This window comes from Scyliorhinus torazame, chromosome 4 (genome assembly GCF_047496885.1).
Source record: "Scyliorhinus torazame isolate Kashiwa2021f chromosome 4, sScyTor2.1, whole genome shotgun sequence".
NCBI classification, from domain to species: Eukaryota; Metazoa; Chordata; class Chondrichthyes; order Carcharhiniformes; family Scyliorhinidae; genus Scyliorhinus; species Scyliorhinus torazame.
The window spans coordinates 339,700,926-339,719,361 of NC_092710.1; the positions used below are offsets into that span (position 1 = coordinate 339,700,926).

The window sequence follows — 18,436 nt, forward strand, 5'->3', positions numbered from 1 at the left end:
GGATGGAGATCAACCTCTCCACCCTGTGCCCTGGCGTGGCGGGAGGGACCTGCTGGAATTCCTGACTCTTAAGAAGGTTAAGTTCGAACTGAGGGGAAGGATGGAGGGCTTCTACAATTCATGGGGGTTATTCATTATGCACTTTCAAGAACTGGATCACATCGAACATTAGTTGGGGGGGGGGGCTGGGAGAGTTGGGGGGAGGGGGACAGTGTGTGTTAATGGTGACTATGGGTGATTCCTGATTCCTTTTTGTCATTTGTTTATGTGAACATGCGGGCTAATGTTTGGGGTTTGGCGGGAGGATGGGATCGCTGTTATTGATATGGGGATTGACATATTTGTTACTGATTATTGTTTATTGTTGGGTGTAAATTTGGGACAAAATGTGAAAAAGGAGAATAAAAATATTTTTTAAAAAACAATGATTACCGTCTTTAAAAATGGCCCCTACAGACTAGTTCCTGTAAGATTAAAAAGGTACCCGGCCATCACCGTCCTTAAGAGAAACAATATATCAATCTACAACTGTGAATAGCCCTCTCTAAGTTGGCCGAATATGGGCCATTTACCATCAGGCTATTGCAGAGAAAGGGGAGAAACATGCACAAAAAGACACAGATTGAGCAGAACCAGTGGTCCCCTCTTCTCTGCGACACAGAGGGTGCACGTCCTGTTCCTGCTGGTTTCATCAAACAAGTCATCCTGGACTTCGTAAGTATAGCTTACATACTTTGTTAATAGTTCTGCTGTCGATATACTTTTGGATATCCATGTTTCAGCAAATTTCTCTTTTATTAGAAATGACAGACTGGTAATAGACTTACATTTTGTAGACTCTGTAAATCTGTTTTATATTTTTAAATGTTTATAATAAAACCACAAAAAATATAAACTGTGTGTGTTACATTGAATAAGTTTAAATTCCTAGAGGCTCATTAGGAAAAGCCCTAAGGGAATCCATGCTGAAAAAGGTCACCGTTTAGTATGAGCGACTTACCTGGGGACCCCACCAGAAAGTACCTGAAAGCCGTTTCACTGTGTCAGAGATTGAAGAGTAATCTCCCCCTAGTGAGAGCTGTTCTCGGTTCTGTCTAGGTAGATAACCTGTACCAGCACCCCCGAACAGGCGCCGGAATGTGGCGACTAGGGGCTTTTCACAGTAACTTCATTTGAAGCCTATTTGTGACAATAAACGATTTTCATTTCATTTCATTTTCATTACTTTTCCTCTTTCAGTGGTTTAGTCAGAGGCAGACTATTAAGATTAATGATCCAGGTCAGAAATTGTAAATCACTCACAGAGAGTAGCAAAGTCCCAGAGCTCGGAATGTGTCACCACAAACATGGGAGCAGTGCTGAAGACGTTTAATGATCTCACTTGAGTAGTCAAGGCAGAGAAAATTTGCCAGAAAACACACCAGAGAAAAGGCCTGGAAGCTGAAGGCAGAAACTTTTATTGCAACAGAGGACTCCATTGAATCTCCCTTGGAAGTCCAGCTTCAGAGAGTAGAGTTCACAGAGCCTACAAGAGTGAACTAAATCTTTTAAAGTACAAGGCTACAGCTAGTTCTGAGAACCCTTTCCCTGATCCAGGGTCAAAGGAAGGAAAATCAGCTGAAGGGAAGCCTGGTGCTAAAACCCAATTCCCCAGGCGGAGCCCCAATACATAGCCTCCAAGCTCACAACGTAAGAAAAAAAGAACAAATTATTTAAATCTCTCGGGAACATTGTGACTGTACAGCTTGGAAAATGGCAAGCATAACTTTAAATTCAACCGTCTCATTACTCGTCATAGCAAATCGCAGAATGAAAGAATTTGGCACACAGCCGTTATTCAGAGTTTTCTTCACGAAGTGCACCATTGCCATTTTGTGCAGCCCACCAAAACCAACAATAAAAAGCACAACAAAAAAGTCGCTCTGAGGAAATATGGCCACTCTTCCTTCTGATACAAAATCCATGTAATTCTCAGGGATATTTTAAAACTCGCCCACACTCACAGTAGTATGTCTACAGTGATGTTCTACCACAGCCAGAGGCACCGCCTGGTCTGTTATGCTCGCTGTCTGATTTCCATTTTCTGCACAGGTTCTGCATGTCCAACAAATCCCTCAGATTTTTCCTGCAACTTCCAACAAGGTGGTGGCCTGCCCTGTGGCGGTTAAAATACACAGGCACCTTTACCTCACTCCTCATCCCGTCAACATCCATCTGGCCTGAGGAGGGTATCCTGTGTTTCTAACGGTCCCTTCTCTCTCGCAGATGCTCAGTTTCCTATCACTCTCCCACCTTCTATCCTTTGGGGCGACTAGGGAAGGGTTTCATTTGGGATGAGGGGTTGTGGACGAGCTCATAATTATCAGCCAGGGTTGCTGACTACCTGGCCCCTGTTGTCCTCTGTTCCTCGTTGTGAGTTCTTATCGGGTTGGGTATGGAGCTTTTGAACCCCTTGATGAGAATATTTCACAAAGGTTTTGTCGGCGGCCTCAATTGTAAACCCCCGTATCCACCAGCCAAAAGCGAGCCCCTTAAACCGTTCAAATTCCAGCTGTGTTTGGTCAGATTGTTCCCACAGGGTACGGAATTTCTGATCATACACCTCTGACATTAACTGGTACACATTTAAAATCACCCTTTTTGCTGCCTCATAACCTGTTACACTTTCCTGAGGGAAAAGGGAGTAAACTTTGTGAGGTTTTCTTGTCAGCTTACTGTGCAACAGCAGGGACCAGTGTTGGGCTGCTCACTCTAACTGCTGTGCTTGCTTTTCGAAAGCTATAAAGAAGGCCTCCAATTCTTCTTCATCAAATTTAGGGATTAAATGGGAAACCTGGAATACCTCAGCGCTCGAGTCTGAGCTGGGAGTGGTTTCCTCACCCCTCAGAGGTGTCTTCATTGTGGAATCCTCCATTCTCAGCTTGAGCTGTTTTAATTTAAACTCCCTTTTCTCTTTCCGAGCATTCTCTCTCCTTCTGTTCCTGCCTCTCTCTTTCTCCATTTCCTCAAATTCCTGTTCCAATTTCCGCTGCTCCAATCTTAATTTCTTTGCCAGTAATTTACCTGTTTCAATGTCCTCAATTTGCACCTCTAGATGTTGAGCCACCCATTTAAACTTTCCGTTTTTCTGGCAGTGGGACGGAACTCCACCTCTAAGTGCCTAGCTACACCTTTTCATTCGTTCAAGGACAGTCCCTTTGACTTTCCGCCAATTATCACCTTCTGGTCTAAGAAAGCTTTGACATCCAATGTGAACATTTTAGCACGTTAGTATTACAGACCCAAGAAAACCTTCTGCAGTTTTAAAATTACTTTTAAGAAAAATTTACTTTCCCCACTCCAATTCTTCGCTCAATCTGTGGGAACAATCCCAGAGACGAGCCCCCAGTTTTGTTACGACCAGTAAGAAGGGGTGAACCGACTCCCCTCTATTCTGGGCTGTCCCTAGGCTGAAGAACGTTTTTTTAAAAAAGCGCATGTGAAGCCATTTCTAGGCTGGCGTATATGCAGGAGGCCCTGGGATCGTCGGAGCGCCCAGCTTACAAACTAAAGGTAAGTATTTGAGTTTCTTAACAATAGATTCCTAGGACAGGAACCTGCAGGACCAGCACAACGGGGATGCCCAAGGGTGATTAATTCTGTTAATTTCTGTAGAAGGGGTTTATTACCAGTTAAAGGTGGGTGAAGGTTTTTATCGTTGGTCTTTATTAGAGGCTGGTTTAGCACAGTGGGCTAAACAGCTGGCTTGTAATGCCGAACAATGGCAGCAGCGCGGGTTCAACTCCCGGAACAGGCGCTGGAATGTGGCGACGAGGGTCTTTTCACAGTAACTTAATTGAAGCCTACTTGTGACAATAAGCGATTATTATTATTATTGAGTGATGTAGGCGAAGGGAACTTTGTGATGGGGAGGTTGATGTGCTGGAAGTGAATCGTGAGTCCATGTTGAGGGTGGGGAAGGTCCTTTCAAATGAAGTGAAGCCTCATTATGCAGTCCTTCTCACTTCATTCAGTTGCCATGGTGAATATTGTCTCCTCCTCATCCTCCTCCTGAGGTGACCACCAGACCCCAGGATAGGCTGGCACTAATGTAAAGTTGTGGAAGATGTACCACAATATTTCAAACATGGAGACGCTCTGGGATATGTACTGGAGAGATCCTCATGGTAGTGAAATCATTGCTAATACTCCACGGTATTGTGACTCTAAGGCTCTCAATGAAGGCCCCATGACCTTGTGCGGTGGAATGGCTGAGGTGGGTCGTGAGTCATGTGTAGAGGGGAGTATCTCTTGTCACTCAGCAGCCATCCTTTAATCTGTCTTGGAGACTCGAAGACGGCGGGAATTGCTGACTCTCACGGGGTAAAAACCTTGTAGATGCTGCGAGGAGAGTCAACGTTCACTGAGAGGAATTTCTTGGTGTGGTCACGATGACTGAGGGTAGCCCTTGTGTTTGTCGCACCCTTCTCCATTAACATGGTGAGGTGGGGGGCCTAGAGCCATCTGTACAGTTGATAATGTCCTGCACTGTCAGAACACCCGCTATCCTGTCAAACCCCCGTCTTCCCTCCTCTGAAAGAAGAGGGAAGAGTCCCTTCTCTTCCTGAGCATCTGTGTAACTTCCTGGATAGTCCTGCGGACAGTAAACTGTGATATGCCAGCTGCCAACTGAAGGAACAAGTTACAAATGGGGAAATAACAATGATGATCTTCACTGGCACCAAAAAGACCATCCTCACCCTGGTTTGAGGATGCAGATCTTCCTGGTGGAAGCAGGAACACTTTGTCACTATCTCCTTATTGAAGTGAAGCCCCTTAAGGCTCCGCTCCTGGCTCATCCAATGTGGGTTGGTGCTCCTCGAAGACCCTCTCGCAATAGGACTTTTAATGGAGAACTCAGCATCTCCTTCCTTGTAGAGGCTCCCTCTCTGCCTCCTCCTCCTCTGCATGCCCTGGTCATCCTGGAGAGCAAATGACGCGGCAACTAATGTCCCCCCCAAAAAGTCTGTGGTCAGCAGAAACCGTCAAACTCCTCCAGCAATCACCACAGTGCATCCGCCAACTCGGCCCAGGCACAAATAAATCTAACAGGCTTCAAATAAATCACACTTCAGCAGCAATGGGCTGTGTGGCCCTGTAAAATCAACACAACACGTTTGGGGAGTATTTACTCTTCCTGTGCTGCATCAACTCATTGACGTCTCTGATTTCAACTTCTTTGGGCGGATACCTTTGTTAGCTCCACTCCGGCAACACTTACTGACTTCAAATCTGTACGTATGTGTGTGTACTGCCACTTTTCACAGTCTGGGCTTTGGGTGAAGAAAGTTTTAGTCAAATATCCTATCAGCAATTACTGTTCAGGCCCATACATGAATAATGAACACTTGAGGCAGCAGAGTGGTTAGCACTGTTGCTTCACAGCTCCTGGGTCCCAGGTTTGATTCCCGGCTTGGGTCACTGTCTGTGCGGAGTCTGCACGTTCTCCCCGTGTCTACGTGGGTTTCCTCCGGGTGCTCCGGTTTCCTCCCACAAGTCCCGAAAAATGTGCTGTTAGGTAATTTGGACACTCTGTATGTAAGCCTACTTGTGACAATAAAGAGTATTATTATTATTATAGAGTGAGATGCCAGGGGGTATCACAGAACTGTACCTCATCAGGAGCTGGAGCCTTCAGGAAGGGTTAAAAATAATTCAAACAATGTTTTTGCCATGGGTTCCTTCATTGTATTGTGGGCAGGCTGAGACTTGGCTCAGGGAGGCAGACAACTCCACCATTGCACAACGACCAGAAACAGGGATGGTTTTTACAATGGAATTTTGTGGTACTTTTCCAACCCGGAGATTAAGAAGGTTCAAGATGTGATTCTCTGCTCCCAGCTGAAGTGATCTCAGGCAGGGCATTGCACCACATTCCCAACACTATCATATCTACCACAACTTGCATGTGGCTGCCTGAGTGTGGACACCAGGTGTTCCTGCTCACCGGCAAAGCCTTTCACAGTCAAATAGCCAGCTGTACACATATTACCCAGGCTGCCGCACAATAAACATGACCACTTTAGCAGGGGTGACAGTTGCTGCCTGCCCCGACAGCAATCCCATCTGGGCAGCCTGTAGCCTGGCAAGAAAAACATCGGGAGTGAAAGAAAACATGGGAAAAAATTCCAGTTCCACTTCAAGCCTGAACCTCTCTATCCCTGCACCGATTAGGAATTTATCTTAATGTGTAGCCGGCAAGGCACTAATATTCCACAGAACTAAACACAACTTTTATCCAGGGATGCAGTGTGACATATTTACAGCAAAAAGATGAGCAGAGCTCCGATTACCTGAATATATCGAGCACTCTCAAAGAAATCCAAACACTAAACAGTTAACACCATAGAACTGGCACATTTACTCAGAACTCCTGTTGTTTACACAAAAGGAGGGACTTCATGCAGACACAAATACACACTGTACACATTCAGACACAAATACACACTGTACACATTCAGACACAAATACACACTGTACACATTCAGACACAAATACACACTGTACACATTCAGACACAAATACACACTGTACACATTCAGACACAAATACACACTGTACACATGCAGACACAAATACACACTGTACACATTCAGACACAGATACACACTGTACACATTCAGACACAAATACACACTGTACACATTCAGACACAGATACACACTGTACACATTCAGACACAAATACACACTGTACACATTCAGACACAAATACACACTGTACACATTCAGACACAGATACACACTGTACACATTCAGACACAAATACACACTGTACACATTCAGACACAAATACACACTGTACACATTCAGACACAGATACACACTGTACACATTCAGACACAAATACACACTGTACACATTCAGACACAGATACACACTGTACACATTCAGACACAAATACACACTGTACACATTCAGACACAAATACACACTGTACACATTCAGACACAGATACACACTGTACACATTCAGACACAAATACACACTGTACACATTCAGACACAAATACACACTGTACACATTCAGACACAGATACACACTGTACACATTCAGACACAAATACACACTGTACACATTCAGACACAAATACACACTGTACACATTCAGACACAGATACACACTGTACACATTCAGACACAAATACACACTGTACACATTCAGACACAAATACACACTGTACACATTCAGACACAGATACACACTGTACACATTCAGACACAAATACACACTGTACACATTCTGACACAAATACACACTGTACACATTCAGACACAGATACACACTGTACACATTCAGACACAAATACACACTGTACACATGCAGACACAAATACACACTGTACACATTCAGACACAAATACACACTGTACACATTCCGACACAAATACACACTGTACACATTCCGACACAAATACACACTGTACACATTCAGACACAAATACACACTGTACACATTCAGACACAAATACACACTGTACACATTCAGACACAAATACACACTGTACACATTCAGACACAAATACACACTGTACACATTCAGACACAGATACACACAGCGTGCACATTCAAACACAGGTACACACAGCTTACACATTCAAACACAGATACACACAGCGTACACATTCAAACACAGATACACACAGTGTACACATTCAAACACAGGTACACACAGTGTACACATTCAAACACAGGTACACACAGCGTACACATTCAAACACAGGTACACACAGCGTACACATTCAAACACAGATACACACAACGTACACATTCAAACACAGATACACACAGCGTACACATTCAAACACAGATACACACAGCGTACACATTCAGACACCGATACACACAGCGTACACATTCAAACACAGATACACACAGCGTACACATTCAGACAGATACACACAGCATACACATTCAAACACAGATACACACAGCGTACACATTCAGACACAGATACACACAGCGTACACATTCAAACACAGGTACACAGCATACACATTCAAACACAGATACACACAGCCTACACATTCAAACACAGGTACACACAGCATACACATTCAAACACAGGTACACACAGCGTACACATTCAAACACAGGTACACACAGCGTACACATTCAAACACAGATACAGTCAGCGTACACATTCAAACACAGGCACACACAGCGTACACGTTCAAACACAGATACACACAGCGTACACATTCAAACACAGGTACACACAGCGTACACATTCAAACACAGGTACACACACCGTATACATTCAAACACAGATACACACAGCGTACACATTCAAACACAGGTACACACAGCGTACACATTCAAACACAGATACACACAGCGTGCACATTCAAACACAGGTACACACACCGTATACATTCAAACACAGATACACACAGCGTACACATTCAAACACAGGTACACACAGCGTACACATTCAAACACAGATACACACAGCGTGCACATTCAAACACAGGTACACACACCGTATACATTCAAACACAGATACACACAGCGTACACATTCAAACACAGATACACACAGCGTACACATTCAAACACAGGTACACACAGCGTACACATTCAAACACAGGTACACACAGTGTACACATTCAAACACAGGTACACACAGTGTACACATTCAAATACAGGTACACACAGCGTACACATTCAAACACAGGTACACACACCGTATACATTCAAACACAGGTACACACAGCGTACACATTCAAACACAGATACACACAGCGTACACATTCAAACACAGGTACACACAGCGTACACATTCAAACACAGATACAGTCAGCGTACACATTCAAACACAGGTACACACAGCGTACACATTCAAACACAGATACACACAGCGTACACATTCAAACACAGATACACACAGCGTGCACATTCAAACACAGGTACACACACCGTATACATTCAAACACAGATACACACAGCGTACACATTCAAACACAGATACACACAGCGTACACATTCAAACACAGGTACACACAGTGTACACATTCAAACACAGGTACACACAGTGTACACATTCAAACACAGGTACACACAGCGTACACATTCAAACACAGGTACACACAGCATACACATTCAAACACAGGTACACACAGCGTACACATTCAAATACAGGTACACACAGCGTACACATTCAAACACAGGTACACGCAGCGTACATATTCAAATACAGGTACACACAGTATACATCTCAGGGACATGCTGCCTGTTATTCACAGTTTATTTTGTTAACCAATCTAATGCATTGGCAGCGTAATAAAGATACAGTATTCAACCTAACCGTGTAGGAATGGCCTAACCCTATAGGAATGGGCATCACTGACCCTAACCCTATAGGAATTGGCAGCACTAACCCTATAGGAATGGGCAGCAATGACCCTCACCCTATAGAAATGGGGAGCACTGACCCAAACCCTATAGGATGGGCAGCACTGTCCATTACCTTATAGGAATGGGTAACAATGACCTTAACCCTATAGAAATGTGCAGCACTGACCCAACCCCCAGAGGAATGGGCAGCACTGACCCTAACCCTATAGGAATGGGCAGCACTGACCTGGCCCTACAGGAATGGACTGCACTGACCCTAACCCTATAGAAATGGGGAGCACTGACCCAAACCCTATAGGATTGGGAAGCACTGTCCTCAATCCTATAGGAATGGGTAGCAATTACCCTAACCCTATAGAAATGGGCAGCACTGACCCAACTCCTATAGGAATGGGCAGCACTGGCCCTAACCCTATAGGAATGGGCAGCACTGACCTGGTCCTACAGGAATGGACTGCTCTGACCCTTACCTTATAGGAGTGGACAGCATTGACCCTAATCCTATAGAAATAGACAGCACTGACCCAAACCCTATAGGATTGGGCAGCACTAACCCTAACACTATATGAATGGGCAGCATTGATCCTAACCCTATGGGAATGGGCAGCACTGACCCTAACCCTATAGGAATGGACTGTACTGACCCCAACCCTATAGGAGTGGACAGCTTTGACCCTAATCCTATAGGAATTGACTGCACTCACCCTAACCTTATAGAAGTGGACAGCATTGAACCTAAACCTATAGGAATGGCAGCACTGACCATGAACCTATAGCAATGGACAGCACTGACCGTAACCCTATAAGAATTGCAGCGCCGTTGGCAATGATCTTTTCGTCCTCACTGTCAACAGGGGTGGTACCAGGGGATTGGAGAGTGGTGAATGTCGTGCCCCCCTGTTCGAAAAAGGGAATAGGGATAACCCTGGGAATTACAGGCTAGTTAGCCTTACTTCGGTGGCAGGCAAAGTAATGGAAAGGGTACTGAGGGATAGTCAGCACGGATTTGTGATAGGTCTTGCCTTACAAGTCTTATTGAATTCTTTGAGGAGGTGACCAAGCATGTGAATGAAGGTAAAGCAGTGGATGTAGTGTACATGGATTTTAGTAAGGCATTTGATAAGGTTCCCCATGGTAGGCTTATGCAGAAAGTAAGGAGGCATGGGATAGTGGGAAATTTGGCCAGTTGGATAACGAACTGGCTAACCGCTAGAAGTCAGAGAGTGGTGGTGGATGGCAAATATTCAACCTGGATCCCAGTTACCAGTGGCGTACTGCAGGGATCAGTTCTGGGTCCTCTGCTGTTTGTGATTTTAATTAATGACTTGGATGAGGGAGTTGAACGGTGGGTCAGTAAATTTGCAGACGATACGAAGATTGGTGGAGTTGTGGATAGTGAGGAAGGCTTTTGTCGGATGCAAAGAGACATAGATAGGATGCAGAGCTGGGCTGAGAAGTGGCAGATGGAGTTTAACCCTGAAAAGGGTGAGGTTGTCCAATTTGGAAGAACAAATATGAATTAGGAATACAGGGTTAACGGTAGGGTTCTTGGCAATGTGGAGGAGCAGAGAGATCTTGGGGTCTATGTTCATACATCTTTGAAAGTTGCCACTCAAGTGGATAGAGCTGTGAAGAAGGCCTATGGTGTCCTAACGTTCATGAACAGAAGGATTGAATTTAAGAGCCGTGAGGTGATGATGTAGCTGTACAAAACTTTGGTAAGGCCACATTTGGAGTACTGTGTACAGTTCTGGTAGCCTCATTTTGGAAGGATGTGGAAGCTTTGGAAAAGGTGCAAAGGAGATTTACCAGGATGTTGCCTGGAATGGAGAGTAGGTCTTACGAGGAAAGGTTGAGGGTGCTAGGCTTTTTCTCATTAGAACGGAGAAGGATGAGGGGCGACATGATAGAGGTTTATAAGATGATCAGGGGAATAGATAGAGTAGACAGTCAGAGACTTTTTCCCCGGGTGGAACAAACCATTACAAGGAGACATAAATTTAAGGTGAATGGTGGAAGATATAGGGGGGATGTCAGAGGTAGGTTCTTTACCCAGAGAGTAGTGGGGGCATGGAATGCACTGCCTGTGGAAGTAGTTGAGTCGGAAACATTGAGGACCTTTAAGCGGCTATTGGATAGGTACATGGATTACGGTAGAATGATATACTGTAGATTAATTTGTTCTTAAGGGCAGCACGGTAGCCTTGTGGATAGCACAATTGTTTCACAGCTCCAGGGTCCCAGGTTCGAATCCGGCTTGGGTCACTGTCTGTGCGGAGTCTGCCCATCCTCTCCTTCCCTACTGTAAATTCTATGATAATCTATGATTAATCTAGGCCAAAGGTTCGGCACAACATCGAGGGCCGAAGGGCCTGTTCTGTGGTGTATTTTTCACTGTTCTATGTTCTAAGAATAGGCAGCACTGACCCTAACCCTATAGGATTGGGCAGCACTGGTCTGGCCCTATAGGAATGGGCAGCACTGACCCTAATTCTATAGGAATGGGCAGCACTGACCCTAACCCTATAGGATTGGTCAGCACTGGTCTGGCCATATAGGATTGGGCAGCACTGGCCCTAATTCTATAGGAATGGACAGCACTGACCCTAATTCTATAGGAATGGGCAGCACTGACCCTAACCCTATAGGATTGGTCAGCACTGGTCTGGCCATATAGGATTGGGCAGCACTGGCCCTAATTCTATAGGAATGGACAGCACTGACCCTAATTCTATAGGAATGGGAAATATTGACTCTAACCCTATAGGAATGGGCAGCATCAACCCTAACTCTATAGGAATAGACAGCACTGACCTGGCACTGCAAGAATGGGCAGCAGTGACCATACCCCTATAGGAATGGGCAGCACTGAACCTAACCCTATAGGAATGGGCAGCACTGACCCTAACCCTATAGGAATGGGCAGCACTGACCTGGCCCTATAGGAATGGGCAGCAGTGACCTGGCCCTATAGGAATGGGCAGCAGTGACCCTAACCCTATAGGAATGGGCAGCACTGACCCTGGCCCTATAGGAATGGGCAGCACTGACCCTGGCCCTATAGGAATGGGCAGCAGTGACCCTGGCCCTATAGGAATGGGCAGCACTGACCCTGGCCCTATAGGAATGGGCAGCAGTGACCTGGCTCTATAGGAATGGGCAGCAGTGACCCTGGCCCTATAGGAATGGGCAGCACTGACCCTGGCCCTATAGGAATGGGCAGCACTGACCCTGGCCCTATAGGAATGGGCAGCAGTGACCCTGGCCCTATAGGAATGGGCAGCACTGACCCTGGCCCTATAGGAATGGGCAGCAGTGACCCTAACCCTATAGGAATGGGCAGCACTGACCCTGGCCCTATAGGAATGGGCAGCACTGACCCTGGCCCTATAGGAATGGGCAGCAGTGACCCTGGCCCTATAGGAATGGGCAGCACTGACCCTGGCCCTATAGGAATGGGCAGCAGTGACCTGGCTCTATAGGAATGGGCAGCACTGACCTGGCCCTATAGGAATGGTTAGCACTGAGCAGCTGGCAGGTCCCCCCCACCCCCACCCAAGTCTCCAATCCCACCTGTTTGTGGCTCTCTCCGTCCTGCTCCATTCTCCGGACCCGAACAGGAATCAACTTCCACAGGGAGGAAAATCCAAATCAGGCAACGAAGGCAAGGAGGAAGCAGGTTGTAGGTGTGGTTAAAGTAAGCGGCTCCTTGCGCCTGCTCACAGGCTGCGCTGTGTGGGTGTGGGGTTACCCTGCTGCGCTGATCGGTTTCACTGGGCGCGGTGCCTGTGGCGGGGGTGGGGCTGCTGGCTGAGGACTGGAGCAGATTTGTACAGTTGAAGAAGGTTCTGTTACTCGCAGTCTGGTCTCAATTCAGAGAGATGCGGAAGGGAGATAAAACTGGAAACACCGGCAAGTCAGCAATGCCAAGAAAAAAAATCATTTTTAAAAAAGGAGTTCTGTAAAATAAGTACCTCCCCGCCCTCTGGTACTGGGAACCGTGGATCACACATTGAGGAAAGACATTAGTACAGATGATGTGGAATCTGTCTGGGTCGAGTTAAGGAACATCAAGGGACAAAATATATTTGTAGGGGTGGTATACAGACCACCAAACTGCAGTGGTAATGTTGGCAATAGCATTCGACAGGAAATCAGAGAGGCATGTGATAAAGGAACCTCTGTGATTATGGGTGACTTTAATCTGTATTTAGATTGGGTGAGTAAAATTAGTAACAGTGGAGTCTATATGGGATGGTTTTCTGAGCCAGAATATAGAGGAACCAACAAGGGAACAGGCCATCTTGGACTGGGTGTTGTGCAATGACAACGGATTAGTTGGCAATGTGGTTGTGAGAGAACCCTTGGGGATGAGTGACCAGAATATGGTAGAATTATTTATCAAGGTGAATAGTGAGGTAGTTGATTGTGAGACCAAGGTCCTGAATCTCAATAAAGGTAACTATGATGGTATGAGGCATGAGCTGGCAATGACGGATTGGGAAACATTACTGAACGGAAGGATAGAGGACAGGCAATAGCAGGCAGTCAAAGAACGAATAGGTGAACTCCAAAAGCTGTTTATTCCTAATTGGCCCAAGAGTAGACAGGCAATCGTGGCCAACCCATAGTTTACAAGGGAAATTAGAGTTAGTGCCCACATTCCCAACTTAGATTAAGGGCGGCACGGTGGCACAGTGGTTAGCACTGCTGCCTCACAGCTCCAGGGACCCGGGGTTCAATTCCGGCCTCGGGTGACTGTCTATGTGGAGTTCACACATCCTCCCCGTGTGTGCGTGGGTTTCTTCCGAATGCTCCGGTTTCTGCCCAGTCCAAAGATGTGCAGGTTAGGTGGATTGGCTATGATAAATTGACCGTGGTGTCCAAAAAGATTAGGTTGCGTTATGAGGTTACAGGGGCAGTGGGTGTTAATAGGATACTTGTTCAGAGGATTGGTGTAGATACGATGGGCCGAATGGTCTCCTTCTGCACTGTAGAGATTCTATAATTAGATTCAAAGTAGAGGCATTTTAAAAAGGAAGTGGCCCTCGAAATAGTAGATCCAATGGTGGTCATTTTCCAAAATTCTTTGGACTCTGGAATGGTTCCTACAGATTGGAAGGTAGCTAAAGTAACCCAGCGATTCAAAAAGGGAGGTAGAGAGAAAACAGAATTATAGACCAGTGAGCCCAACATCGATAGTAAGGAAGTTACGAGAGTCCATTATCAAGGATTTCATAGCACAGCATTTGGAAAGCAGTGATATAATCAGACAAAGTCAGCATGGATTTACGAAAGGAAAATCATGCTTGACAAATCTACTAGAATTCTTTGAAGATGTAACTGGTAGAGTTGAGCAGGGATAACCAGTGGATGTGGTTTATTGAGAATTTCAGAAGACTTTCGACAAGGTCTCACACAGCAGATTAATAAGTACATTTAAAGCACATGGGATTACGGGTAGTGTCTTGAGATGTTTTACTGTAATTGTCCAGGGCATTGGTGAGGCCACACCTGGAGTATTGTGTGCAGTTTTAGTGTCCTTATCTGAGGAAGGATGTTCTTGCTATGGAGGGAGTGCAGCAAAGGTTTACCAGACTGATTCCTGGGATGGTGGGACTGTCATATGACGAGAGACTAAATCGGTTCGGATTATATTCATTGGAGCTTAGAAGATTCAGAGGGGATCTCACAGAAACTTACAAAATTCTAACTGGATTAGACAGGGGAGATTCAGAAAGAATGTTCCCGATGGTGGGGGAGACCAGAACTAGGGGTCAGAGTTTGACGATAAGGGGTAAACCTTTTCGGACTGAGGTGAGGAGAAATTTCTTCACCCAGAGAGAGGTGAATCTGTGGAATTCACTACCACAGAAAGTAGCTGAGGCCAAAATGTGTAATTTCAAGAAGAAATTAGACATAGCTTTTGGGGCTAAAGGGAACAAGGGGTATTGGGGGGGTGAGATGGGGGGGGGGGGCGGGAGAGCCGGGATCAGGGCATTGAACTTGATTATCAGCCATGATCATAATGAATGGTGGAGCAGACTCGAAGGGCCGAATGGCCTCCTCCTGCTTCTATTTTCTATGTCCTTTCCCCCTCTGGGACTGGGTGTACAGTGGGTCACACACTGTCCTTTCCCCTCTGGGACTGGGTGCACAGTGGGTCACACACTGTCCTTTCCCATCTGGGACTGGGTGTACAGTGGGTCAAAGACTGTCCTTTCCCCTTCTGGGACTGGGTGTACAGTGGGTCACACACTGTCCTTTCCCCTCTGGGACTGGGTGTACAGTGGGTCACACACTGTCCTTTCCCCCTCTGGGACTGGGTGTACAGAGTGTCAAAGACTGTCCTTTTCCCTCTGGGACTGAGTGTACAGTGGGTCAAAGACTGTCCTTTTCCCTCTGGGACTGGGTGTACAGTGGGTCACACACTGTCCTTTCCCCTCTGGGACTGGGTGTACAGTGGGTCACACACTGTCCTTTTCCCTCTGGGACTGGGTGTACAGTGGGTCACACACTGTCCTTTCCCCCTCTGGGACTGGGTGTACAGTGGGTCACACACTGTCCTTTCCCCCTCTGGGACTGGGTGTACAGAGTGTCACGCACTGTCCTTTCCCCCTCTGGGACTGGGTGTACAGTGGGTCACACACTGTCCTTTCCCCCTCTGGGACTGGGTGTACAGTGGGTCACACACTGACCTTTCCTCTCTGGGACTGGGTGTACAGTGGGTCACAGACTGTCCTTTCCCCTCTGGGACTGGGTGTACAGTGGGTCACACACTGTCCTTTCCCCCTCTGGGACTGGGTGTACAGTGGGTCACACACTGTCCTTTCCCCCTCTGGGACTGGGTGTAGAGTGGGTCACACACTGTCCTTTCCCCTCTGGGACTGGGTGTACAGTGGGTCACACACTGTCCTTTCCCCCTCTGGGACTGGGTGTACAGTGGGTCACACACTGTCCTTTCCCCCTCTGGGACTGGGTGTACAGAGTGTCAAAGACTGTCCTTTTCCCTCTGGGACTGGGTGTACAGTGGGTCAAAGACTGTCCTTTCCCTCTCTGGAACTGGGTGTACAGTGGGACACACACTGTCCTTTCCCCTCTGGGACTGGGTGTACAGTGGGTCACACATTGTCCTTTCCCCTCTGGGACTGGGTGTACAGAGGGTCACACACTGTCCTTTCCCCCTCTGGGACTGGGTGTACAGAGTGTCACGCACTGTCCTTTCCCCCTCTGGGACTGGGTGTACAGTGGGTCACAGACTGTCCTTTCCCCTCTGGGACTGGGTGTACAGTGGGTCACACACTGTCCTTTCCCCCTCTGTGACTTGGTGTACTGTGGGTCACACACTGTCCTTTCCCCCTCTGTGACTTGGTGTACAGTGGGTCACACACTGTCCTTCCCCCCTCTGGGACTTGGTGTACAGTGGGTCACACACTGTCCTTTCCCCTCTGGGACTGGGTGTACAGTGGATCACACACTGTCCTTTCCACTCTGGGACTGGGTGTACAGTGAGTCACACACTGTCCTTTCCCCCTCTGGGACTGGGTGTACAGTGGGTCACACACTGTCCTTTCCCCTCTGGGACTGGGTCACACACTGTCCTTTCTCCTCTGGGACTGTGTGTACAGTGGGTCACACACTGTCGTTTCCCCCTCTGGGACTGGGTGTACAGTGGGTCACACACTGTCCTTTCCCCTCTGGGACTGGATGGACAGTGGGTCACACACTGTCCTTTCCCCCTCTGGGACTGGGTGTACAGTGGATCACACACTGTCCTTTCCACTCTGGGACTGGGTGTAAAGTGGGTCACACACTGTCCTTTCCCCCTCTGGGACTGGGTGTACAGTGGGTCACACACTATCCTTTCCCCCTCTGGGACTGGGTGTACAGTGGATCACACACTGTCCTTTCGACTCTGGGACTGGGTGTACAGTGGGTCACACACTGTCCTTTCCCCCTCTGGGACTGGGTGTACAGTGGGTCACACACTGTCCTTTCCCCTCTGGGACTGGTTCACACACTGTCCTTTCTCCTCTGGGACTGGGTGTACAGTGGGTCACACACTGTCGTTTCCCCCTCTGGGACTGGGTGTACAGTGGGTCACACACTGTCCTTTCCCCTCTGGGACTGGGTCACACACTGTCCTTTCTCCTCTGGGACTGGGTGTACAGTGGGTCGCACACTGTCCTTACCCCTCTGGGACTGGGTGTACAGTGGGTCACACACTGTCCTTTCCCCTCTGGGACTGGGTGTACAGTGGGTCACACACTGTCCTTTCCCCCTCTGGGACTGGGTGTACAGTGGGGCACACACTGTCCTTTCCCCTCTGGGACTGGGTGTACAGTGGGTCACACACTGTCCTTTCCCCTCTGGGACTGGGTGTACAGTGGGTCACACACTGTCCTTTTCCCTCTGGGACTGGGTGTACAGTGGGTCACACACTGTCCTTTCCCCCTCTGGGACTGGGTGTACAGTGGGTCACACACTGTATTTCCCCATCTGGGACTGGGTGTACAGTGGGTCACACACTGACCTTTCCTCTCTGGGACTGGGTGTACAGTGGGTCACAGACTGTCCTTTCCCCTCTGGGACTGGGTGTACAGTGGGTCACACACTGTCCTTTCCCCCTCTGGGACTGGGTGTACAGTGGGTCACACACTGTCCTTTCCCCCTCTGGGACTGGGTGTACAGTGGGTCACACACTGTCCTTTCCCCTCTGGGACTGGGTGTACAGTGGGTCACACACTGTCCTTTCCCACTCTGGGACTGGGTGTACAGTGGGTCACACACTGTCCTTTCCCCCTCTGGGACTGGGTGTACAGAGTGTCAAAGACTGTCCTTTTCCCTCTGGGACTGGGTGTACAGTGGGTCAAAGACTGTCCTTTTCCCTCTGGGACTGGGTGTACAGTGGGTCACACACTGTCCTTTCTCCTCTGGGACTGGGTGTACAGTGGGTCACACACTGTCCTTTTCCCTCTGGGACTGGGTGTACAGTGGGTCACACACTGTCCTTTCCCCCTCTGGGACTGGGTGTACAGTGGGT

At 47.5% G+C, this 18,436-nt stretch overlaps 1 protein-coding gene across 1 annotated transcript in view; it reads right to left on the reverse strand.

Annotated features, from left to right (window-relative positions):
• LOC140411171 (protein FAM177B-like) overlaps window positions 1–13,140 on the reverse strand; it is a 42,155-nt gene extending 29,015 nt beyond the window's left edge. The window contains exon 1 of the mRNA XM_072500260.1: window positions 12,967–13,140. Within this exon, the coding sequence (XP_072356361.1) occupies window positions 12,967–12,996 (30 nt within the window). The 5' untranslated portion in view covers window positions 12,997–13,140. The remainder of the gene's footprint in view (window positions 1–12,966) is intronic.
• Window positions 13,141–18,436: the final 5,296 nt, after the last annotated feature.